The 27,523-nt window shown below is 34.4% G+C and overlaps 2 protein-coding genes across 4 annotated transcripts in view; one reads left to right on the forward strand and one right to left on the reverse strand.

Moving 5' to 3' along the window:
* The first annotated feature begins 7,122 nt into the window (after positions 1-7,122).
* LOC131150205 (subtilisin-like protease SBT5.4) lies at positions 7,123-11,825 on the forward strand. The gene is made up of 11 exons (XM_058100803.1): positions 7,123-7,209; positions 7,432-7,529; positions 7,619-7,713; positions 7,838-8,002; positions 8,920-9,031; positions 9,597-10,131; positions 10,223-10,320; positions 10,413-10,658; positions 10,747-10,861; positions 10,975-11,188; positions 11,290-11,825. The coding sequence occupies exons 1-11, from the start codon at positions 7,123-7,125 to the stop codon at positions 11,823-11,825; spliced, it is 2,301 nt and encodes a 766-aa protein (XP_057956786.1).
* Positions 11,826-13,161: 1,336 nt separating this feature from the next.
* LOC131168116 (protein DNA-DAMAGE INDUCIBLE 1) overlaps positions 13,162-27,523 on the reverse strand; it is a 32,172-nt gene continuing 17,810 nt past the window's right edge. Inside the window, exons 5-16 of one of the 3 annotated variants that reach the window (XM_058127338.1) lie at positions 25,244-25,360; positions 24,688-24,753; positions 23,887-23,949; positions 23,755-23,799; positions 23,287-23,348; positions 16,605-16,698; positions 15,203-15,295; positions 15,052-15,121; positions 14,849-14,919; positions 13,907-13,961; positions 13,604-13,629; positions 13,162-13,399 (exon numbers count right to left, since the gene is read on the reverse strand). In XM_058127338.1, coding sequence (XP_057983321.1) covers positions 13,271-13,399; positions 13,604-13,629; positions 13,907-13,961; positions 14,849-14,919; positions 15,052-15,121; positions 15,203-15,295; positions 16,605-16,698; positions 23,287-23,348; positions 23,755-23,799; positions 23,887-23,949; positions 24,688-24,753; positions 25,244-25,360 — 891 coding nt within the window. In that variant the 3' untranslated portion in view covers positions 13,162-13,270. Of the gene's footprint in view, positions 13,419-13,603; positions 13,630-13,884; positions 13,962-14,848; positions 14,920-15,051; positions 15,122-15,202; positions 15,296-16,604; positions 16,699-23,286; positions 23,349-23,754; positions 23,800-23,886; positions 23,950-24,687; positions 24,754-25,243; positions 25,361-27,523 lie in introns of all 3 variants that reach the window. The other 2 variants (XM_058127348.1, XM_058127357.1) reach the window with 2 other exon arrangements.

The raw sequence follows: 27,523 nt of genomic DNA on the forward strand, positions 1-27,523 counted from the left end.
AAATTTAGGCTATGAACTTGGAGAACTAAGAAAACTCTTCACTCAAAGAAAACTTGTCAAACCTTGCCCACATGATCATCTGAGTCTAGGAGAGGGAGAACTCATTGATGTCCAGACAGCAAGTCACATTATAGCTGGATTCTTGAGTAGGCAAACAAAGAGGTAATAAATTTTATTTTATTTTCATAGCCTACACACACACATTCCCAAAGCAACATTTTTTTCATAGCCTACACACACACACACACACACACACACACACACACACATATATATATATATATATATATATATATATATATATATAAGTATGGAAAAAATCTCACCCCAAATACTATTGTCAAAAATATGTTTTAACATTCTTCTCGAGATGGGTTAAAATTAGAGTCTCATGTATGAGAGAGAGATTATTGGAATTATTGTGAAAGGTACTAATAATCAATTATTAAGTATTTGGAAAGATTTATCCTATGAGTTAGCTTTTGAAATTGAGAAGGTGTAGCATCCAACAATATATATATATGAATCATTGTGCTGTGCTGGCCCTAATTTTTTTTTTTTTTATTAGTTTTTTGAAGAACCAATTCATAAATCTAAAAATAAAATAAAACTATTTAGTTAAAGATTAGAAAAATGAAAAAGAAAACATATTATATAAATATGTTTCTTTATGTGGTCATTTTTCAGTTTTTATTTTCAATTTTTAACTGTTTATGAAAAAAATTGAAATAGAATTCAAATTAAGATATATATATATATATATATATATATATATATATATAATTATAAAAGCAATAATATAATATTTTTCACAATTTTTCAATTTTCATGTAAAAAAAAGATTTTATTATAAAATAAATTTGGATAGTACAACAATTAATTAAAATAATTATAATAAATTGTATTTTTATTTTTATAATATTTTTATTATATATTATTTGTAAATTTATTTTTTAATTATATATTTAAAATATCAATTGATTTAAAAATAATACATAAATATTTTTTAATTAAAAAATTTAAGTTATATTAATTTTCATAAATATTAACCAAACATATTGTCAAATTTTAATTTTTCAAATAGCCCTAAATTAACTAGAGAAAGGAAAAGAAAAAAGGGAAGAGAAAAGCCTAAGGATGTGTTCAATGTTTAGAAAATAATTCTCAATTTTCAGATTCTTCTTTTGTAGATTATAAAAATATCACTTTTTTTTTTTTAGTTCTTTAGCATTAATATAAGAGTCAGAATTTTTTATTTTAAAATTTTTAACATAATTATTAATAACCCGAAAAATAAGGTATAAGATCCTAGAATCTTATACATATGACAATACAATTTATAATTACAATGTGCACTCACATTAACTCAAAGCATCAATTAAAACCATACAATTTACATGTTATGTTCACAACTTTAGTGGATGTGCCCAATTATATTAAAAACAGTACAAGAAAATTCAAGAATTGAATAACAAAATTTCCCATTTTGAAAGTAAACCATATGATCTAATTATAATTGCACAATTATATTCAAAAGAGTAGAAGGAAATTCAACAAATTTAGTGAGTGGAGAAAACTTCAACAATTTCTAGGGCAGGAAAGATAATGCATTTTACAATGAAACAACAATCCAAAAAAAATAAATAAATATTGAACAACAGTTTGAATGGAAAAAATAAAATATTATCAGCAAAAAATTAAATTCAAATACCCAAACAATGAAATACAAATAAAATATTATCAGCAAAAAATTAAATTCAAATACTAAAACAATGAAATACAAACCTTAAGAGTAATGTTTGTCCACGAATCTTTTAACACAAATCACAAACTCTCTATCGGATTATCAAAACTTTCGATGAAATAAAAATAATGTAAAAATCTAAGCAGTGAACATGGAAAACATAACTTACCCCATCTCCTTATATAACTTTCAATTTGATGAAGCCCGCAATGGTCACCTGCTCCGGAGTCTTCCTTCAACGGTCACCTGCTCGACTCTGCAACAGGTACTCTGTTCACACAAGAAAGGAGGAAGAAAGGGCGAGGTTATTCTGAAACAAATCTCGCTACTTGGAGTAGCGAGATTTGCCACGCGTCAAAAGCCGGGTGGAGGTAATTCAAAAGGCGGTTGACAGAGCATTAATTATCCAACAAAATCTCGCTACTTGGAGTAGCGAGATTTACCATGCGTCAAATGGTGGTTGGCAGAGATTTACCACGCGTCGAAAGGCGACTGGCAGAGCATTAATTCTCCCAATTAAATCTCACTATTTGGAGTAGCGAGATTTGCCACACGTTAGCACAAGCCCTTCAGGCAAAAGTAAATCTCGCTACTCCAAGTAGCGAGATTTGGTTAAATATCGCTACTTGGAATAGCGAGATTACGTCAGGGTCATTCTGGAAAATACTTCCCAAAATGAGATATTATTTAATATATTTTTTAAAAAAAAAAGTTAAAACGGGAAAAAACTCAAATAAAATGGGTAACTGGTTTTGTTTGATTGAACCCTAACAGACTGAAAGCTTGAAACTGAAATTAAGATGAAAATGATGATGAGCCTCACCAGTACTGTGTTAAATTTGTGGACTCCTACTTCTTCCCATCGTCCCCCTCTTTGTTAATTACTTTCCCACCACAAACTGAACATGGGAAAACAGAGCCTCTTGAGTTTTTGTTTTTAGAGAGAGAGAGAGGAGCTTTGAGAGTGGATGGAGGGAATATTACTTAGATGCCATCTCCAAATTCCTTCTCTTGCCACTTCTTTTTTGTCAAGAAATGCAGAGAACCTGTTGGATTATTTTGATTAAAAAAATGAAACAATATAATAATTAATTTAATCAATATCAGCGGAAAAATAATTATTAATTCAATTGTTATTCGTTTATTGCCGCAGTGATTATGAAAAAAAATAAAATAACAATTTTGTGAGATGATTTCAAAAGCATTAATCATTTTATTTACTATGTAATTTAATATTTGTGTGGCCTTGTGTTGTTTAGTATTTATGGTAATATATTAGTTTTAGTAGGTTAATTATAGTTAGTTATATAAGAAATTATGTCATTAATGTAAAGCAAATAACAAAGTGAAACATGTTATTGGTGTATTAGAGGGAGTAAATTTTTTTATAAATCATTTCTATGGAGAAAGGAATAAAGTAACTGATGCGTTAGCTCCACAAGGTGTCATGAGAAAGAATAGTTTATTTACAAATAGTAGTCAATTTCCTAGAATTATCAAAGGTTTGATTATTTGTGTTAAATAATCAAAGGTATGTTTAGTTGGTTTCCTTTTGATATTGGTATAGGTTTGTTTTCTTTCTTTTGTTTGGTTTGATGCATGGAATGTTTTTTATTTGATTATTATGTAAGTTTCAAGTGTCTTTTTATTTTCACGGTATTCCTCCGTCATAAGTGAGGGTTATTAATAAAATTAAGAAAGAAGGTGTCGCCCTCTTTTACTAGGAAAAAAAAACATAAAACATGTTATGAGTTTATAATAAATAATAAATAAATACTTACTATTCATAAATTTCATTATGGGAAATCTATTTTTTTTTATTTCATGTTAAATGAAATAATTTTATATATATGGAATAAGTATTCTCTTGATTCTCAAAATTCAAATTATATTTTATCTTATTCCAATGAATAATTATTCGACTGAATCGAACAAATCATTAGCACTTTTTATAGTGTCTTATGTATAAATAATGTTGGCTAGGTTGTTCACTTCATTTCCGTATTCACACAAATTCGCTCGATCTTATTTTAAGTTGTTGTTATTATTTATTTATTTAATTATTTATTTATTTAGTATTATTATTATTTGACAATATAAACTAATATAACCTAGGTCAACCTCATAATTGAATTTGAATTTCAGATACCTAATAAAGACAATAATACCTCTCTTAGATACCACCCAACTTTATTTTGTGAACTTGTAATTTATTTACAAACACACTTGGGGTTCATATCCATAATCCATTCAACACTGTTAATTGGCATTGTTAACTTGTGTATAAAAATAATTATAAATAGATGAGTAATGTACAGACTTATTAAAATGTAACAAAAATTATGCATTTTTTATTGCTTTGAATTTTAATGAAATCTTAAAATATTATTATCTTTTTATAAAAAAAAAAATTAGAAATTAATTAGAAGCAATTTGGGAAATGGTGTTGAATGGTACAAAACTATAAATGGAAAGTAAGTTAAATCTGATTATTTAATTCACCATTAAGGTGATAAGGCTGAGATGAATAGATTATGAATCATAATTAGGTCCTTTTTGTGTTATTGTCACAGTCTAACATCGGATGTGTATTATTGGTTTGTGTTCTAATTATGTGAAACACATTTTATAGCACGAATCTGCGAAACTAATGGGTCAAAATGGATAAAATTTCATTGGAGTTGAGTCAAAAACCCCTACACCTGTGTAATTAGGGGTGTAATCGATTTATTATGGTTCAGTTATGGGTCAAACCAAATCGAACCTTGCGGTTTTTAATATTCTCAAACCAAAATTGAAATCGAACCGAATTTATTATCCCATGGAGAACCAAACATTCAGCAATTCGATTACGATTTTTAAACGATTTTCTAAATATTCAACAATTGTTTTTCACAAGAGTTGTTGAGAATCTATTGGACATTTTGATTTCTAAATATTAAATAGATCAATCATGTATTAACATACTAATTAAGTAATTACATTAATTTTTATATATAATTTAAATTTAAATTGATTTTTTAGATTTTTTAGTTCGATTTTTAATTTAAAAATCAAAACTGAAATAAATAAAAAATTTACATTTTCTAAGATCGAAACCGAAATCGAATTCCAAAAAATTAAATCACTTATGATTTCGATTCAATTTCAGTCGATTTTTCGGTCATTTTTGTACACCCTTGGTTAGAGCCTTGCACGATGGCATGCCTTAATAGGCCCAGGTTGGGCTGGGCTTTTATTAATGGAGACCCTAGGCCCATTTGTAGAGCCCAAGCAGCAATGGGAGATTAGAAGTACTGGTGACCTGCATCATTCATCCATAAATTTTCTAATTTTGAGAAAGAGTGTGAAGGAGTAAGGTAAAAATAAAATGAATAATTTTTATATAAAAATTCAAAATTTTGAATAATAATATTTAATTTGGAAATTTAAATCTTTTTCCTTGCATTATTTTCCTTCTTGAAATAGAAAATAAATATGCCGACGTGAACTTACTAAATCAAAATAAGAAATTATAATTTTATCCTAAATATTTATTTTTTCCAATAAGTCCGTAACGAAATTATGATTTAATTTATTATCGAAACAAAAATAGGTACGCTAGGTGTATATATTAGATCCAATATAATTTCACCAAGTGTTAAAAAAAATAATTATAATGGTCTAATTTAGTTAAAAAAACACATGATGAACTCATCGATATATATATATATATATATATATATATATATATATATATATATATATAGTCACTCCTTAGTCCAATAGATTATTTAAATTCATCATATTCTAAATTTTAAAATATATTCTATATTAATGTTACATTTTTTTATATTTTCCAAATGGAGTGTTGCATTATTGAAAGTTGTAACTCGTTGAAAATAAATATTGAACAAAGTAAATAGAAATTTAAAGAAAATAATTGTAATTAAAGAGCAATAGGTAGGAAAATAAATGTAAGGACTTTCCGAGTTAATTGTTTGGTATGAACTCTTTTAAATTAAGGAAAAAAGATTGAGCCACTTTATTAATGGATTAAAATGACAAGATAGTCCAAGGATTAAATATTAAATTAATTTATTTGTCTAAATTTGGCAACCAAATAAAGAAAAATATTTTCATATTAAAAGATATTATAGTATTTAATTTTTAAAAAATATTACAGGGACGTTTGTCTGATTTGAATAGTCTCTAAATAGGAGGTTGGTTTAATAAAAAATAAATTTATTTTTTATTGTTCTTTTCTTTTTTAACATAAAATCTTTATTTCAAATTAAGGGTGACAAAACGGGTTAACAAGTTGGGTTTGAACAGGTTACAAACGGGTAGAAGTTAAACGGGTTTAGGTTCAGATTGATTTGCTTATAAATGAACGACTAATTTATAAACCAAAACTCACCTGTTTAATGACTGAGTAGCCGCTAAGTCTCCACTAAAAGGCATAATTTATTTATTTAAATTTTTCTTTAATATTTCATCAAGAAAAAATCTAAGTGGATGACCGGAAGGCCTAAGGGTCCAAAAGCAAATAAACAAAAGAAAAAAATGTAGACGGGTAATGTGATGGTTACCCAATTCAAAATGGTCCAATCAATTTTGATCCGTTTATAAATGACTTGCCTATTTTCATATTCAAACCCAATTTAAACGAATAGCTAACGAATAACTCGTTAGAGTTTGACCCATTTTATCATCAAAATTCCCTCGGATAATTACAAGAGAGAAAGCCAAAAAAAGGATCTCAATTTAATTTGCCAGGCATGGTTTCTAAATAAGGAAACTAAAGCATTAGAAACTCCGAAGAAGGCAGTGATCCTCTTTGCCATATTATGTTTTTATTGGGCCATTTAAGGAGGAATATGTGATTTCAGGAATAATACATTATTACTGCTTGCCTCGCTGAACATACAAACGTCGTTAATCTGTAGTCAACTAAGCTCATAGGCTGTCGAGTTTCATATCCCATAAATGAATTCAACGTTTTCATATGCTTAAAATTATTATCCAAATATCCCAAACTATACATTGAATCTTTCAGAATTTTTTGTTTATATTTTTCCAGCCAGACCGCTAATTAGGCGTTGAGAATAATAGTTAACACAAAATTGGCAGCTCCATAAATATCATGACTCATCCTATTCTTAAGGGGAAAAAGAAAAATGTTGAATGCGCGAAGAATGTTCAATCTCTCTCATAAATTAAAATTTTCGCAAATAGGGTGGGACTCTCCGTTATTTAAAGGCGAGAACCCTTCCACCTGAAGAACAGAATTGGGATTGGGAGAAACAGAGGAGTTTCTGAAACAGGGGAAGCCATACCCATTCCCATTCCCATTCCCATTCCCATTCCCAACAGAGTAGCCATCCACGGATAAAGCAATGAGGCTTCCAGCACTCCTCCCTCCTCTAATCCTTCAGATCCTTCTTTTCCTTTCGTTGCAGAATCCAACTCTAGCAGACAAAAAGGTCAGAATTGTGTTTGAATAGTTCTGTTTTTCAGGCCTACAGGTGGTCGCCCCTTCACAGCTGCACTTAACATTTTCTTGCAGCGCTTTCTTGTAGATGAAAGGAATAACAATCATCTGGGTGTCCCTTTTTTTTTTTGGTTTTTTGCTTTTCTTTGAGAAGAAATCATCTGGGATTTTGGTTTTTTATTTTTGGCTTAAGTTGGTTTGTGATTGGTTGTAGGCTTACATAGTGTACCTTGGAACACAATCTGATACACGCAGCGCGGCGTCTATTGTGGCAAAAGCTCATAAGAATTTTCTGGGAAATGACTTGGAAAGGTGCGAAACTGACAGAAATGGCTATTAATGTCTTTGCTTAATTTCCAATGTAGAATTAACTATGGACTCTGTTCATTATTATGCCACAGCGAGGCCGTAGCCCAGGATTCAATTTTTTACTCATATACCCATCTCAATGGCTTTGCTGCAATGCTTGACGAGGACGAAGCCGAAAGGATTCGAGGTAACAAAAACAAAAGCAAAACAAATTGCTTTATTTCTCTATTCACCCTGCTTCAGCTTGGTTTTAACTTCGAGAGAGAGCTCTGTCTGTGCGATTTCGTCTGATGCGTTTGCAAACAATGCAGGTGATCCTGATGTGGCGTCAGTTTTCCCAAACAATGGGAGAAAATTGCATACCACTCGGTCATGGGATTTTCTTGGATTGGAGAAGGATGGAGAAGTCCCTCCTCTTTCAATTTGGAAGAAGGCTAGGTTTGGTGAAGATGCAATCATTGGAAATATTGACACTGGTCAGATTTTCTTCTATTTATTTTATTTCAGTCGTTATCATATCAACCAAAAAAACAGGGTACCTGGTGCACAACTCCCCCCCTCCCCCCCGGGCGGGCGCGCGGGGGCGCTTATTTGGTCCGATAAAGGGCGGAACAGTCTATAGTACACAATCTTACCTTACATTTTAGCGAGACTGTTTCTACGCCTTAAAGCCATGACCTTGAGGTCACACGGCGAACTTTACCGTTGCGCATAAGCTCCCTTTAAATCATTTCGTTATCAGATGTATAATTAAAATTATTTACTTTTTGTCTGCACTTCGGATCTTAAATCAATATTTTTTAAAATTAGTTGAATTGTTAGATTTAGATTTTGGGAAATTTTAATATAATTTTATATTATATTTTATCTAAATTCAATACAAATTTAAATTCAAATCACTTTTAAATAATAGATAAATAAATTTAATATAATTAGAAATTTATTGTGAATATGAATCTAGAGGAACCACACTTTTATTTTTCCTTAACTGCTTATGATGTTTAGTTCATCCATAGGTTGAATTTAGTTGAAAGAAGAGATGCAACGAGAATGCTTTCCTTCATTTTAAATCATTCTCTCAAATTTTGTTGATTTTATATTATTTTATGTTGTTTATTTCACTTGTGATGAAAATATGAGGCTCTAATTAAGCTCGGTTCTTTATTATTATTTGAGATGAACTAACAAAAAAGAGTGTTTTAGTGAAAAGGTAATACAAAATATATGTTAAGAATAAAGGTATGCATGCGTATGTGTTTATGGACCCAATGTAAGTTATATCAATAATTGAAATGGTAGTGTAACTAAATGTGCGTCACTTACTATTAATTTTTATATCGATTGACATCATGTGTGTAATTTGGAAATGACTTTTTTGAATGCATTGTCATAGGCGTATGGCCGGAATCAAAAAGTTTCAATGATGAAGGGATGGGTCCTATTCCAACGAGATGGAAAGGATTTTGTCAAAATAGTTTTACCGGAAGCAAAGTTACTTGCAACAGGTTTCTTCTCCCTCTCTCAATTATTCGAAGTTAGTTTAAAATATTATTTTTTGCACTTGTTACCTATTAATAATAAATTTTCCAAGGGATGATTTGTGCATCATCCCAATTAAATGCTAACTATCTAATATTTTAAATTTTTTATTGTTTTCAAATGGAACTTGCACAAATATACATTATTATATAATAATACTAATAATTTATGAGCTCAAATGGGAAGGCAGGTCATTGACATATATATATATATATATATATATATATATATATATATAGGATGACTATTGACTTGATTTCTTTTATCTTAAAAAAGAAGTAAGAAATAGTTTAAAGCATAAGTATTGTGTTTGTCTGCACTGTGCATCATTACTATATATTCATGCATGCACATGGCTTTCCTTTGTTTATTCATTTATAAACGATATACTTAATTACTCACTCAACGCATTTCACAATTTAATACTCTCTACCACTATGCCACTATTACATTTGGTGAATTGTAAGATTGTTTTTTTTTTTCGGAACAAATATAGCTTTCTCCATATTGGGTAATTTTAATTTGGTGCAGGAAGTTGATTGGGGCGAGGTACTTCAACAAAGGTTATGCCGCGTACGCGGGCAAGCTCAACTCCACCTTCGAGACGGCGCGCGACGAGGAGGGTCACGGGTCCCACACCCTCTCCACTGCAGGAGGCAACTTCGTTCCCGGGGCGAGCGTCTTCGGTCACGGCAACGGAACTGCCAAGGGCGGGTCGCCTAAGGCCCGGGTGGCGGCTTACAAGGCGTGCTGGCCCCCCGTCGACGGCAACGAGTGCTTCGACGCCGACATCTTAGCGGCCTTCGACGCCTCCATTTCTGACGGCGTCGACGTCCTCTCGGTGTCCCTGGGCGGCGACCCCGTCGACTACTCTAACGACGGGATCTCGATCGGAGCATTCCACGCCTTCAGGAAAGGCGTCACAGTGGTCTGCTCGGCGGGGAATTCAGGGCCGTTTGATGGGAGCGTGTCGAATGTGTCACCGTGGATACTTACGGTCGGTGCCAGCACCATGGACAGAGAGTTCTCTAGTTATGTGACTCTGGGCAACAAAAAGAAATTAAAGGTAGAATTTGATTTCAGCATAGCGATTCGAGTTTAATGATATATATGTGAAACGCAGTGCATTCATATTTTTGTTTTTGGGTTGGGTGCAGGGAGTAAGCTTGTCGGAAAAGAACTTGCCGGCGAACAAGATGTATCCGGTGGTACTTGGTTCACAGGCGGCATCTGGCAATGCTTCACTCTTAGACGCGTTAGTACTTGAATTCAAATTTAAGAGTTTAAATTTGGAGATAATACAAAATTGTATTAACTTTATTTAAACGTGGGTTTGGGTGGCCGCAGAATGCTGTGCAACGAGGGAACCCTGAAAGCAGAGGTGGTGAAGGGGAAGATATTGGTGTGCGAGAGAGGGGAGACCTCCAGGGTCGCCAAAGGGCAGCAGGCTGCGAGGGCCGGCGCCGTAGCAATGGTTCTGGTTAACGACTACCAAAGCGGCAACGAATTGATAGCAGATCCTCATGTCCTTCCGGCCTCCCATCTCAGTTTTCTCGACGGCCAAACACTCATTTCTTACGTCAACTCCACCAAGTACGTATATGGTCAAATTGCACTCTTTCTTTCGTGTTTTATTTACGAGCTTCTCTGTTGAGTTAACATATTCTATAATTAATGACAGGAATCCAATGGCTAATGTATCTCCAGTAAAAACGGTAGAGGGAGTGAAGCCTTCTCCAGTCATGGCTTCCTTCTCATCCAAAGGTCCAAATTTCATTACTCCCGAAATTCTTAAGGTTTGCTTTGTTTTACATCTTTAACATAAATCACTATATATATATAAAGCAAACATATAATTCTTCCACTATTTATAATTCTAACTTCTCTTTTTTCGCCGGTGGGGGTTCAGCCTGACATAACAGCACCAGGGGTGAGCGTAATTGCTGCCTTCACACAAGCACAGGCGCCGTCGGAGTTAGACGACGACAAGCGCCGGATTCCGTTCAACGCGCAGTCCGGCACCTCAATGTCCTGCCCTCACGTCGCCGGGGTCGTCGGCCTTATCAAAACCCTCCACCCCACCTGGAGCCCGGCAGCCATTAAATCTGCTATTATGACCTCCGGTAATACCAAAATTACATGCCCTGACACTCTCTCGCATCTGTTTGGCACGCAAGAATTAAATTAAACCACTCACGTGATCTTTTCAATTCGTTTTTTGCAGCGAGAACGCGCGACAACAGCGTGCAGCCAATACTGAATTCGTCGAACGTTAGGGCAACACCGTTCAGCTACGGGGCAGGGCACGTCCGGCCAAACCGCGCCATGGATCCCGGCCTGGTTTACGACCTGACCACTAACGATCACCTGAATTTCTTATGCGCCCTGGGCTACAGTAGGACCCAGTTAGAGTTGTTCGCTCCGGGTACCTACAGGTGCCCTCGCTCGGTCAGCCTCCGAGATTTCAACTACCCTTCAATTACTGTCCCGGACCTGAACGGAACAGCCTCCGTTACTCGTAAGGTGAAGAACGTTGGTTCGCCGGGAACGTACACCGCTCGCGTGCAGTTGCCGGCGGGAATTGCAGTTTCGGTGAAGCCGGAGAGGTTGGAATTTGGAAAAATTGGGGAAGAGAAGAGTTTCAAGGTGACATTGAAGGCGAAAGGGGCTGGGGTTTCAGAGGGCTATGTGTTTGGGGAGTTGACGTGGTCGGACGGGAAGCACTATGTGAAGAGTCCCATTGTTGTAGCCAGGGTATAGGCTTCTTCCGCATGCATGGTGGGTGGGGATTTTTATTAACATTGGTCTTGACTTTTGAGAAGAAGGGAAGCACTATGTGAAGAGTCCCATTGTTGTAGCCACGGTATAGGCTTCTTCCGCATGCATGGTGGGTGGGGATTTTTATTAACATTGGTCTTGACTTTTGAGAAAGAAGTAAATTCATTAGTTTGGGAATGGGAAGTGGATTCATTTTATGGGAAATTGTAGTTTGCCCATGCCAATTGGCAATTGGTGCAGATGTATCCGAGTTGGGTTTATTTTGAATTAGCATTTTAAGCATATATATTTATTATGTACCAATACTTTTTAACTCTCTTTTTTATAAGTATCGAAAATTGTCCTATCTTTTCCTCTCCTTATTTTATTTTTTTTGGGGTTACCGAGCCAGAGTAGAGGGAGACGGCTGATCCGAGCCATTATTAAGACGCGTTCAACTTTATCGAGCCAGATTGGAGGAATACCGCTGATCCGAGCCGATATCGAGCCAGATTGGAGAAAGACAGCCGATCCGAACCGATGCCGGGCCGAGATTAGAAGGCATTTGGCTCTGCCTTCTAGTGGTCTAAATTGGATAAAAAGATAGTTGGGTAGTGAAGTAAGGTTAAAGCGCAATTCCTATTTGTGGTGCTTCTGATGCACAATTTCGTTTAAAACTACGGAATACTAATTCTATCCATAAATCATGTGGATCTTGATATTCTAATCAAATTATGTTGAATATGAAGTATAATAGAGAAAAAGATGAAAAAAAATACTCAAAAAAATTAAATTTAAGACCTTAAATCCAAACTCTCAAATAACCTTAAGCGAAAAACAAAACATCATTATGCAAAGAGGAACACAAATAAAACTATAATGTACTTTTTTGTACAAGAAAATATATATGATACCTAAAAAATAAAAATAAGTTTATTATTCAATTTTCCATAGCTTTCAATTCAAAATCTCTCTTTTTTTATCCTGCAAACAATGAGTTAGTTCAAATTAGTTATTTTTCCATAAACTCAACTTTAAAATTTAAATTAGATAAACAAAAATTAAACAAGTCATGGTATACGCCATCGAAGCCCTCGTGCATGCTAAAGAAAGGAATCAATTTTTCAAAAAATCTGATGGCCTTCATAATAAAAGTCGGGAGTTACCAAAGAGTTCCTTCATATTTTCCTTTTCCAAAAATTTAAACACACGCACACAAACACATATATATATATAACACAAAGGACGCATGAAATTCAAACACTTGAAACAAAAATTCCTCCAACTGAAATCGCAACAATTGTACATCAGTATTGCTTTGCTCATACAAAATGCATGCTTTTGGGTGCATGAATTTCTCTGAATTTTTTTTATTAAATTACTGAAACCAATATTCCACAGTACCATCTCACAACAAATCAATAATTTAAAGAGAAATAAAATTATTGTCAACCCCCAAAAAGAAACCCAGCCGCCTGTTCTTCATTACCATCAAAAAGTCTGAGAGCTTGTATCACGGCATCTCTCCCGAACCCGAGCTCAACGAGATTTGCTACTTTTGCTTCAAAGCCGGGTCCCTGCAGCAACAACTTAAAACTCCAAATTAGACATCCAATTGTTGATTTTCAGAATTTTAATTTTTCCCACAGGCTTATTGTCAATGGATCCAGATTGATGATGAGCAACAATAGCATTCATCAAGTAAGGAAGCTGAGAAAAAACTGAAAAAAAAACATAAAAACAAAAAACAAAAAAGAAAAAGGAATTGATGACATATTTACCTGTGTCAAGTTGTGATATGAACTTCCTGCAAGCCAAAAAACAAGTAAAAGAACCATGGTTAATGTATTGCCTATTATATGGATCCCTCCACTATTGAGAGAGAGAGAGAGAGAGAAAAGACAAGCTCACAGACCATTATGGTGGTGGTTTTGTAAGATACATGGTTCGTTATTATCATGGTCATGACGCTGGTAACTAATTTTTTTGGCTAAAGGAAATGTACAATTAAATTTTATATATAATATCAGTGAAGGAAATGCACAATGACGCATGCCATAACAGCTGCAGAATCCAAAACTGACCAGAAGATTGACCTCCGGTTGGCACATTATTTCTTTCATTTGCTCCTGAGGTAACCTGTGAGAATCACAAGTGATCAAAAGACAAAATTATATACGGCACAAGGTCATATGCTTAAAAGGGCCCTCAAATATTCATGAAGCAAGTGCAAGGAACCGTTGCAACATTCAGCGGCATAGAATTGATTTCCAAGGAAGACAATTTTCAAAAACCAGATGAGCTCAAACCAATTCACCAGCCTTGTTTGCAGAAAATATATCTAAGAAACATATTTTCTAAATATAGCAACTGTTTCTTAAGATGAAGAGGTGTTTATGCATATCAGTTGATTCAGTTCCACATTCAAGTTAGTGAAAGTATACAACATGCATGATTAGGGATTCATCCACCTCCGCACCCGACAGGATGAAAACAAAAGACTTCCCTCTCCGCCATGGGATGAAAACAAAAGCACATTCCAAATTCAAGTTAGTGAAAGTATACAACATACATGATTAGGATTCATCAACCTCTGTACCAAACAGGATGAAAACAAAAGACTTCCCTCTCCACCATGGGATGAAAACAAAAGCACCCAAGTATAAAAGAAAACTCTAGTGGATCCAAGTACATTAAACTCTTTCCAGCACACTATGTAACTGTCATACAATTGAGATTTCAGCCTCTAGCAGGCCCATATAGACCTGCACGATCTCTGAAATCATGCTTGCATGAGTACATCCCCCCCCCCCCCCCAAAAAAAAAAATCCTCATAAGGATGGCACATGCATCCATGTACACATCCTGAACTTGATGTGTAGGTATCCCCTTGTACGGTTCTCTGCAGGGGAATCGTCCACATCATGGAGGATTTACAGGCTCTATACACGTCTAACTTATACCAGGCAATGCAATACAAATGAACAATTGTGTCTGGATAGGGCATAAATAAATAGTATCCTTACCGCAACTCCTGAACTGGATGCTTGCTTAGAGAGCCTCTCTTCATTCAGAAAATTAGATGGAATGTCTTTTTCTGAGAACAGTTTAACAAGAATAATCGTACAGAAGTCAAGAGTCAGGGAGAGGCAATTCAATGAAAGAAAAATTAGAGATGACACCATGGGAAACTGGAATAAAAAAGCAGAGACAGAAGCACAAGATCAACCTTGCAAAAATGGTACAGAAACCTCTCCGCCACCAACTCTTAAGACATTCTCCTTCAAGTCAATTATGCACTGCTTAAATAAAGTTAATTATAACCACTTCAAATGAGAGGCATCAAAAAATTGAACCTATAATCCAATGGAGCCTATTACCTGATGTTTACGGAGCATATCCAGCCCAAAAAGGAATTCCATATTGGGTGAATCCAACACCATGAATGAACAAGGGTAAAATATATTTCCAATCTATCAAACAAGAAAAAATAATTTAGCAGAAAAGTCAACCCAGCAATAAGCACCACACATCTGTGAAGAAGTTAGTAAAACGAATTGGTAACTGTCTAATAAAATTCATCATGATCTTTCGCAATTTAAGAACACCACTGCCCTACCCCCACCCCCTCTTTCCCCCAACAAAATGAAGAAAAATATATATTCTTTCCTAAATAACAGCACATACCAATACACATTAAATTTGAACTATTATGCTATACATACAAATTTTATATACAGAAGTTTCACATAGAGAACGAAGAATAAAATTAAATGAATCCCATGAATGCTGTATGAGTCATTGTCAAGTTAATGCTCATATACTCCTGCATGGGGGAATAGAAAAATGACGATAAGTGAGTTCTTGTAAATGAGCAGGAACATGTGTACAAGCACACCACCCCCAGGGCAGGAGAGATGGAGGAGGTCTTCAAGGGATGCACAACCTCCCATTCACCAACACAAAGTGTGTCAAGAGAAAGGGATCTTCAAGAGATGGACACCCACCCGCTCACCCACACGAGTCCTATGAAATAAATAAATATGTATGCATGCACGCATATGTGCGTGACCCTATATAAGTATATGTGTGTATCTATTCATATTGCGTCTGCACAATCTACAGACGTACACACACTCTCTACTTTGCTGATGGTAGGGTCATTGGTTAGCCCTCAGCTTCATTTGTCTTTGTTGCTTACAAGGCATAGTTAGCCAACATCATCATCATCACAATAATAATAATAATAATCATAATGAGAACAAATTAAAGGAGCCAGTCAGAAAAGCGGTAGTTGTGACCTCTCATACTCAACTATCAAAAGTGCAAAATTTCATATTCCATGCGCATATGTAGGGGAGTATATATATATATACATATATAAGAAAACCTGCAAGTCAGTTTCTTTTTTTTTTAAGGGGATGTAATAACAAATGAATAAAACAAAAACAAAAAGAAGCAAAGCCAATGAAGCAAACCTTCCAACCTCTCCACAGATAAAGACACAAAAATACTCAAGATGCCAATCGCCAAAGGGAAGCAAGAAAAATATGGAGAGTATATGTGTAAAAGGGTGCGTGAAATCAAAGCACAAAAGCACTTAAGTTGCACATAGGATGCCACTGTACATGTGCTCATACATGCCTGGGTGTACAGGTTGTTTAAACCAAGTTCTGAACATATCAAAGCACAAAAGCTCACAGGAATGTGCATATAAAGACAGAGGGTGGCCTCCTATACAAAATCCCTGAAAGCAGAAAAAAGCAAATGTAAAAATATTACCTTTATTGGAGCAACATGAATTCGACCCAGTATCTCTGTTTGTCCAACCCCATGAGCAATACCCTTATAACGTTGATCTAAAAGCCTTAATAATCTGAAGGAAATACCCATTGACAATGCCAAAAAATTAACAACTTTCCAATCCAACCCACGGGTAAAACTAGAATACAGTAAAGCCCAAAGCACAAAGACACACATACATTTATATGCCAATGCAGAAAAATTTAAAATTTCAAAAATGGATTATGAAACATGGGGGACCATGGAGAAATTAAGGCAGTAGTAAAGAGGATAATACGATACGAACATCATTTATTCATCATAAAGACATTCCCTAAGGAGGTCTCAACTGCAATTTTATTAATTTAATTAGAAATTGGCCCTGGATAGGGTAAATGGCACAGCAGAATTACCATGGCTAACTACATGTGATACACATGTAGTTGAATTGAGCCATTCTGATCTATTCATCCAAATGTTTTCTTTTTTTCTTGCTATTCATTCCTTTTGCCTTTTTTTTTTTACTGGACCTAGTTGGGGGTTCATGTCAAACCCTTAACTTTGGCTTTGCTTAAATTTTTACCTATCAAGAGGGAATTAAAAGATATCCCCATATAAATCAGAATGCTGCAGCAGCGTGCAGGACTCAAGAATCCAGCCAGGAAAAGTTAAAACAAAGATTTGTAAAATTGAAGTGGATCAATCTTCAATCCCAGCTGAGAGCCTAAATACGCAGCATAGGTTGCTAGTGTGCTAGATTAACTTAGATATATACATCAGAAAATGGAAGAAAAGGATATGGTGGAATCTGAAGGTAGAAAATGTAATTAAATTTAAACATAAAATGATAAAAGATGGGACAATAAAAGAAACAAGGCTCTAGGTGAATCTAAGTGAAAAATAATGAGGAAAAAGAGACTTTGGTAGAATAAGGACATGCAAAAAGTAGTTTGAATCTAGAAAAATGTAGAAATCAGGAAAAGTTTTAAAAATATAAAGAGGCAAAACAATAATAATAATAATAATAATAATAAAAGGCTATTAGTTACGGTAAAGTTTGAAAAGTAAAAAGAGGCAAAATAATAATAATAATAATAATAAAAGTCAATTAGTTACAGTGAACTTAGAAAACTTGTAATAAATTGTATACTAGACTTGATGCAAGAGGACATGCACAAACTTGCTAGCGCTAGAGAAAAATGTTCAGACTAGGTAAAAAAGGAAAAAAATTAAAAAATGAAACTTATTTTATTAAGCTATTTTACGAAAACAATGTAGAAGGCATAAATTCAAAATCGATGAGAAGACTAAATTGAGTTATACCCACAAAATTTTAGTACACAGCGGGATTATGTTGCCAAAGCATTGGAAGGGATTCATAGGAGATTCCTGGGGGAACTTGGGGGCAGAATTCAAATTCCACCTAGTCAAATGGGACCTGGTGAAACAGCCAATCAGTTCAGGAGGCTTGGGTTTAAAGTCCCTTCACATCTTCTAAAGCCCTTGTTGGAAAATGGTTTTGCAGATTCATGACTGCAAAAGATAACCTTTGGCAGAAAATTGTTGCAATGAAATAAGGGCTTGAGCACAATGGGTGGGCCTCCCAGGCTGGCAGAGGGCCATATGGGGCAGGGGTGTGGAAATACATTAGCAAAGGTTGGAATGACTTTTTTCCTTTATTAGATTTCTGGTTGGGGATTGAGAAAACATTTATTTTTGCCATGATTCTCGGATTTATCCTGAGGCTCTCAGCGTCTCATTTCCAGTCATCTACAACATAGCTTGTGATAGAGATGCTTGCATTAGTCAGTACCTTCAAGCATCATTTCAGGGGTTTTTCTGCAATATCCCTTTCCATAGAAATGGGGACGATTGGGAACTTCGCCAGGTCACTGATTTCTACAGTCATCTTTACAAGATCCAGACTCAAAACACTCATGACCTTCCAGTTTGGTCAACAAGGGGGTCTTCACTGTCAGAAATTTTTACAAGAAACTTATCCAAGAATCAATCAAGATTCACTCCCCTTGGTCTTAATTATGGAAGACAGCTACCCCAAATAAGATTGCTTTTTTTGCCTAAGTGGCTCATGGTAAGATCTTGACCCTGGACAACTTGCAGAGAAGGAGGTTCTCCATTGCCAGCAGATGCGCCCTTTGCATGGCTGAGGCTGAATCATTTGACCATACCCTTCTCCATTGCCCTTGGACTAGAAATCTTTGGAATGTGTCTTTGACTCTTATCAGACAAAGGTGGGTTACCTAATATCGGAGGGGGGGCTCTGGGCCTGGAGAGGGAGTCGGGCATCAAAGGAAAAGAGGAAGGCTCTGTCTCTCATTCCTCTCACAATTTTCTGGTTTGCATGGAAAGAGAGGAACAGAAGGGTTTTCAAAAGTTCAATCTTGACGTTCAGTTCAGCAAAGAGCAGTGGTTTACTGCAGTTACTAGTTGGCATAGCAGGCTTGTAGAAAATGAATTTAATGTAATTTTTTTATTTTTGGGACACCCTACAGGGTGCTTGATTTCTTGTACTTGGCATCCCATTGACGCCCTTTTAATATATACTGATAAGAAAAAAAACTAATGGGTTTTAGAAATAATACTTAGGACTTAGGAGATAACAATTAACAGGATGATATGCTCAACTAGTTTATTTAACAAAATTGTAAGAACTAATAAAATTTCAAATAAATCTATTACTACTCTAATACCAATACATTAAAATAAAAAATAATAATTCAAAATTCAACAAAGAATAAGGGGCAACAACAACAAACAAACCTTAAAGCATTTGTTGGGTTGAAGAGAAGCAGAAGGAAGAGGAAAAAATTTATAGGAGAGAGGAGAAGAAGATGAAAAAAGAAACTCATTTCTCACCACCTTGTTTGGTTTAATAAGAGAGAAAGTGGAAAGAAATATGGAGCAAAAAAGACAAAAGATAATTATCATTAACGATAAAACCCCTCACATGGCCATTTTTTAAAGTAGCCAAAAGGTATTGGTCTTTTTTCCATGTTTCTCACCATTTCTCTCCAATTTGGGAGAAATGAAGCGGGCCCCTTTTAACCTTTTTTTTTTTTTCTCTCCATTTCTTTTCTTCCTCCACCTTATGTCAACGGAACATGAGAAGTAGAGAAAAACCATTTTTTTTCTCTTCTTTTCGCTCTACTTCTCTCCAATCAGAGAGACTCTAAGTCCCATCATGTGGGTCAGCAACACACCCTCCCTTTCTTCCTCATACTGCCACCAACAATACTGATGCATTATTTGGCTGGGCTGCAAATGCCCAAACTACCTTAACCATTCTTCCCTCATCTTGTCTCATATAGGTACTACCATTGACTTAATTCCACAATTTGTCTTTTAGTTATAACATTCATCCAGATTTAACATTCTCATTTCAAGAAATTTTGGAGAGATTAAGTGGCTCCAACATCCATGATTAGGCATCCAGGCTTAAGTAAAGTCTTTGAGGTTGCCCATGATGCCTACAGGGTAGGTATAGGTGGAGTTTTGAGTCAAAAGGGACATCACATAACATTTCAAGTCAAGACTTTTCAGAACCTAAGCAAATAATATCACATATGCAATGAGTTTTATGCTGTGGTGAGATTCCCCCAACATAATAGGGTTCTGAAAGCCTGCTAATTCTTTTGTTCATTGCATCCATGAGTTGCATGTTCTAGACAAAAACTTGCCATGACTAATATGGATTATAAACTTGCTGTAGATGTGCATAATTTAATGTGGGTGACTAGTAGTCCAGGTTTTAAAGAAGAGAATTTGACACCTTACCAAGGCACCTTTGAGCCCCATGCTTTGTCATCTAATGCTCGTGTGGAGCCAGCAATTCCTCAAGATCATTCCATTTATGAGGCATTGAAGATAGCAGAGTTTATTATGTATGATGAGTTTGGGGCTTCTCCTCAAGGTGAGTTTCAAAGATATACTTGGTTCAGTGGGGAGTTCACCCTGCCTTGGATGCTACATGGCTTACTTAGGATGCTGTTCGTGAAAGTGCTCCTATGATGTCCAAGTACACCTAGAGTAACACTCTCTAGAACCCAGTTTCTTTCAGCTAGCGGAGTATGATAGACAACCACCTCCATCATTTAGGCCACCTTTTCAGCAGACTTATTTTCAGTGTAGATTTAGAACGATATGCACTAATTAGACCTTTTTCTTTTACTATGTAATTTTATGTTATGTTGGGGTTATTTCGTAAATATGTATTTTAGTTAATTGTGCGATTTAAATACTCTATGTTTTCATTGGGGCTATTTTGTAAACATGTATTTTAGTTTGTAGTGTTCAAATACTCCCAAAAGTTGTAGTTTTCTGTCATGTTGGGGTTATTTCATAAATATGTATTTTAGTTAATTGTGGGGTTTAAATACTCTAGAAGTTGTACATTTGAGACTGGTTTCCTCACCCTCCTTTTCTTCTTCCTTCTTCCTCCTCCCTTCTTCTTTCTTCTTCTTCCCTTCTCTTTCCCTCTCTCTTTTTGTCTCCCTCAATTCTCTGTGTTTCTGTTTCTGTTACCCCATCACAAAGATCCCAAAGTCAATAAAAATCATGGGCAAAACCAATCTTTTCCCTAAACTCTACCATTAATCTTCTTAATAGATATATAGCTTTCATAGTTGATCTCCCAAGCATAAAACAAACAGATTTTCTAAAACCCTCATTCCTAACCCTAATATCTGTTTCAATCGATAAGGGTAGAAATTAGGATATCAAAAAATATATTTTTTGTTATCCCAGAGAGATCAGCTATAAAGCCTATATATTTATCAAGAAGATAAATAAAAAAGTTTCAAGAAGATGAAAGTATTTGCACATGGCTTAGAAAAAGCTTGTGATAGGATGCCTAGGGAAGTTCTACAGTGGGAATGGTGGGTTTTAGAAAAGAAGAGAGTACAGAGCATGTATATAGATGTTATTAAAGACATGTAAAAGGGGTAATGGCTAGCATTAAGACTACTAGAAGAGAATCCAGGAAACTTCTAATCAAAAATGGTGACAAGAAGAGCCTGCGTTATCTTTTAGCTTTATTTAGGGATGAATTTATTAGACATCTCTACAATGAGGTTCCATAGTGTATGTTGTTTTCCAATAACATTTTCTTGATAGATGAAACTAGAGGTGCGATAGATCCAAATCAGATGAAACTAGAGTTGATAACACTCTTGACAGATGAAACTTTAGGGTCTAGAGGATTTAACATAATAAGATAAAACACTTAGCATACCTTATCAGTACTCCTACGAGGATTCAAGGAGAAGATATTAAACTTGATGGTCTAGAAATTCCTAGTAGAAGTAGATTTATATTCTTGGGGCTAGGACCTATTATCTAAGCAGGTCAAGGGAAACAAAGAACTGAATCCAGTGTGTTGTGCAATAGTAGAATATCCCTCGAGATTATTTAAAAAGGATATAAAATGGCTGTTAGACCAGCTGTAGTATATGGGTCAAAATGCTAGGCTACTAAGAAACAACATACCCAAAAAAATAAATCAAGTAGAAATATGGATGTTAAGATGAATAAGTGATATAATTTTGAAAGATAAAATAAAGAATGATCAAATCTGTGGTACGTTAGAGTAGCATATATAGAAGATAAGATAGAAGGACAATTAAGATGGTTTAAGCACTCGCAGCATAGACCAAATAGAGCTCGAATGAGAAAGAGCAATTCAGTTTATGTTCTTTGGATGGAGGTAGATAGGATTTGACAGCACTCCAACTTCTAAGTATATTGCCCTAGATCATGTGGAATATGGAAAAAGATTCATAGAACTAACTCAATGGGACTTGAGGCTTGGTTTGTTGTTGTTAGCACCTAAATTAGTGGGCACAATTAACAGCAACCAAGAGGCACCAACTTGGTTCACACAATGAGCATAAATCATAATGTAGCACATCCAAGTCAGACTATTATGAATCCATAATCTTTAATGGGACTCACTGAATTTTATTTATTTTCAGAATTGATCTTAATGTTCATCGGTATTTTTATGATAATACATAATGTCTGAAACATTTTGCTTAGCTATAAATTATTTTCTAGGGTTTTGGGCACTACTAGGCTCTCCAGGAAAACTTAACCTGTTAAAAGCCCTGAAATGTTTTTATTAGATAATCAGGTTCTTCCTCTTTTTCCTCTACTCTCTCCCATATGAAAATCACTCATTCTTACACAATGCCCATTTTCCTGTTTGGTTCCCTATAGAAGCTAGAAACAAGATTTGCTCCTTATTGAGTTTTAAAGATGAATATACACATAATAGCAGACAGCAAATCAATTATTTATGTAAAACAGCATGAGGGAAAGATTCCGAAATGTATATGCCTCATTGCAAGTCTTCATTCCAAAACAGCATAAGGAAAAGATGTCCAAATATGAAGTAGACCAGTTCCTAAATTGTTCATGCAAATGTCATTTACTAATTAAGTTGAAAGCAAAACAACCAAGTTCCCAACTTTTTTTTTTTTTTTTGATAAGTTCGTTCCCAACTATAAATACAGAAGTATATTATATGGCCATATTCATACAGTCATACCCAAGAACTGCGATGGTCAAAACTTAATCATGTTGCATCAGTAACTTTCCAAATCAAGGAATAAGTTACAAAAAAACAGTGGAAAGCAATATGACTGTTTAGGAACATCACACATACCCGCATCGCTCAGCACAGCTTTTAGAGATTATTGTTGACTGAGCTCCACTATCAACAAATGCCTGAAAAGTGAGAAAATGGAGCTAAGAAACACCTTTAGTTTAAAGCAATGGGAGGGAGAACATATCAAGATAATTTAAATAAACCCATGGTCACTAAAGTCAGAATACTTTCAAAATTTTTATCTGATCTATTAGACTCTTCCTGCACATGCAAATCAAAATAGAGAGCTACCTTATGAATGTGTGTGCGTGATGGTAAATATTAATATATATATATATATATATATATATATATCTCCAAGCTAAAAATATTTACAAAATAATATAAATGAAGAACTCAATAAAGCCTGTAGCTTTAACTCATCATTTAACAAACTAATGTTAAAAAAAAATTTAAAAAATAATAATAATAATAATAATAAGATGAATTCTAAGAGCATGCAAAACTCGTTTTTCCTGTTCATACCTTCAAAGGAACACCATTGACTTCCATGTCAACGTACAACATGATCTAGAAGGACATAAACAACTTAAAATCATGTGCCAATTGGGAAATTTGTTACAGAAGTCCATCCAGCAGGTAGCCAATCATACATACCACCCTTGCAAAAGCTTCAGGGTTGTGTTCTAATGCGGCTGCCCAGTTCTCATCTATTCCTTTCTGTATGCCACCAATATAACCAAAGATAAATGGCCAAAAAAAAATAGACTGAGTGAGAAAACAAAAATTTTATAGTAAAAGTCAAAAGTCCAAAGAAAAAAAAAATATCAGGATAAACTGATTACACAAGTAAAAATATAGCACAAGTATTATGAAAATAAAAAAACAATGAAGTTACAAAACAATGAAATGCCACATGTAAAAGTTCAAACTTTTAGATGAGAGATTTATGCATTCAGGCATTTTTTTATCAAATTAATTATGTAGTTAACAATTTTTATTTTCCAGATCTCAGCCAAAACAAAATAAAAAGTTCAGTTTCAGCTGCGATAAGCAAGTACATTTTCTCTCTTTAACAGGATCAATCACAGAGGTTGAAAAACATTAAATACAGCACAAAACTGCAAACACAACATTCCAAGCCTTTGGCCCCTGGATCGGACAGACTACAGAAAACCTAGGGTTGTCCAAAAAAAAAAAATGATGAAATTCAAAATCATATCACGAATTTATCACAAGTAAAAGTACAGAACCTACAAGCAGACAAGCTTGTCGCAGATTGAGAGCCATGTACACATTAAGAAACCAAGGTCCTGGGAAGCTGGGACCTTACCAAATCATTGACAATGAAATTGCACGGTAGAATAAAAAATTATAAGAGAAAGCCATCTCCTACATTCTTATCTCTGAACCCTTTTCCTATAACACCTCAAAAATTCAAAAGGCGAAAATGCCAACCTGGCGAATAGCAGCTTCAATTTTCTTCTGTGCCTCCACATCAAAAGGATCCGCATAAAGCAGGGCCTATGGTACAAATTAACAAGATCAATGGATGAATCAAAAAATCAATTCAACACTTATGACCAGCCTAAAATAATTATACCAAAATCATGTGCCAAAGCACAACCTTATAAATTCCATTAAATCACAGTGATAGTGCCAAATCTTATTTGAGGAAGAAATATTTTCCCCAAAAAACCTCACAAATAACCACATTTATGTTTTTTGACTAGACATAAAGCATATAAAAAAGTTAACATGTCATTAATGATATTGCTCTGAAGTAAAGACAACAAACAAAAACAAACGTATAAAAATATACAATAAAAATTTCAAGTCTATCATGCTACCAGTAAAAGCCAAGGAATTTAAAGAACAATGATGACGACAACAGCAAACCAAGTCCCACTAGGTGGGGTCAGCTAATGAATCCTTTTCCACCAATGTACACGATCAAGGGCATTTTCCAAGAAATTAAAAGAAGAACAAGCAAATTCATAAGCAGAGTACTTACTAGCTCCTCCTCTTGTCGACGACTTAACTCAGATCTTTGGTGATGACGCTCACGTAAGATATCTTGCAGTCTATTGAGATCATTTCCAAGAAGAACTTGTGCAAATTCAGGATCATCCTGAAAATTCAAAAGAAAATTCACAATATCATGGGAATTGGTTAGAGACCAAAAAAGAAACAAAGAACAATATCAAATAATGAGATGGCAGACGACAATAGGTTAAATATAATGTGGCATTGCAATTCAAAGCATCACGGCTAGTTGCTGTATTGGTTGACTAGGCAACAAGCTGGCAAAAACGTTGCAAAGCAATGAGTTAAATGAGGCAGCATGTACCCTTTAATTGTTGTTGTGATATGAGCATGATTCAATCAGTTGCACAGAGGAGGTATATGCCATACCATGCATAACAACGATCAGCTTTCGTTCATTTATTTGCACAGTTATAGAGCAACACACATGCTCAAAGCCATTCATATCATTATAAATAGGAGATAGAATATTATGCTATTACACACAATATATTCAATTTGCCACATACATATATGCGTGCACGCATACATACATACATACATACATATATATATACATACATATATGTATATATATATATATATATATATATATATATATATATATGATATCACATAGCAATAGCTAAAATGAGTTGAAAACCTATTTTGCAAATAAAAAATAAATTGACATCACTTCAAACTACTAGAAGGTAAAGCTAGCATCAAGATTTAACCAACCATGTTTAATTAGATTGTTAAGAGAACCAAATGGAATTAGCAAACAGATGCAACCAACTATGCTTTTCACCATGCTTTTTGTGTGCAAGTCTCTGTGCGTAATATGCACATTCAACAAGTAGTGTTAGAAAAACAGGTGTAATATTTTCAATACGGCAATTCACCACATAATTCACATGATCAAAATCCTCTTAGAGTATTAGTATTTTGAGTGGCAAAACCTTTGGCAAGGTTGATACGTTTGCACTTAATAGCCTCTAATAGAGGATGGTGTAGTGATCCTAAAAAAAAATTTTAATTTAATTAATTAATTAATAATGATTAATTAATTAATTATTAATTAAATAATATAACATAATATATATATATATATATATGTAACCTAAATGATCTACATCCTTCAGGAAACAAATCAATACCTCCCCCCCCCCCCCACAAAAACATCTCTCTCTCTCAATTTCTCCTCCATCTCTCCGCCAAATTGAAAAACGAACATCATTTCCGAGTTCTAACTCCGCTCCTCAACGTTTTAACTAGAGTGATTTCGTCGTTTGGACATCGTAGGCACCACTCTAGGGTTAAGGTAAGGGGAATAGAATATGCTAGGATTTATTTTAAATATATTTCTGATTTAAATTAATTATGTTAATTCAATTATTTCCATATGCCGGAGTTTTTTAGTATTGTGGAATTAAATTAAATTATGGGAATTTGAAAATATTTGGGTATTTAAATATATTGGGGATTAAATTTAAAAAACGGGAAGTTGATCATACTTGCATTATAATTAAATTTACCAATTATATATTTTGAAAATTCCGCAGGCAATTTTGTGAAATTATAATTATTGAATAAATTGTGTGGCATGAGAATATTTCCTCTTTATTTTATAATTAAGCTTATTGGGATTTTTATGGTGTTATACAGTGAATGTTATGGTATTATACTGGTTTCTGAAAATGTTGAGAATAATGTGCGTTAGCCTTAGTGGCTACACCATCATTGTTTAATGTGTTTTGACGATATTAACCCAAATATTGTTCCTAATGTTTTCCTATCTTTGCAGATCATGTTTAGTATAGGTACTCGTACATGAATTATTGGATCGAAGGCAAAGATCGGACCGAATAGACGTCAAGAAGGAAAAATCAAACGGACACGTACTCAGAAGGACCCAAGCACAACCAAAGGAAGCTTAATTGTAGAATTATTTGTAATAAGGGTTGTGTGAGGTAGTATGTTTTGTAACTCTTGCAAGTGCGTTTCTTGCATGATTTTCGAGCAAGAGTTTAGCAAATGCATGCATAATAGGACACATGAGTATATAGGATTGCACTAAAGTCACAAACTCAATATTCATAGTTTTCTAAGTTAAAACAAGAGTTTGTCAAATAAATCCTAAAACTCAAATATGTATTCAAAGGGACAAGTTTTTAACATTCTAGTTTTAAAAACATTTTTATACTCAGTTCCGATTGTGTTAAAACAAGTTTTATGTCCTAAAGGTTCAAAGAAAGTCTAGTATATT

This window comes from Malania oleifera, chromosome 1 (assembly GCF_029873635.1).
Source record: "Malania oleifera isolate guangnan ecotype guangnan chromosome 1, ASM2987363v1, whole genome shotgun sequence".
Taxonomy (NCBI): domain Eukaryota; kingdom Viridiplantae; phylum Streptophyta; class Magnoliopsida; order Santalales; family Ximeniaceae; genus Malania; species Malania oleifera.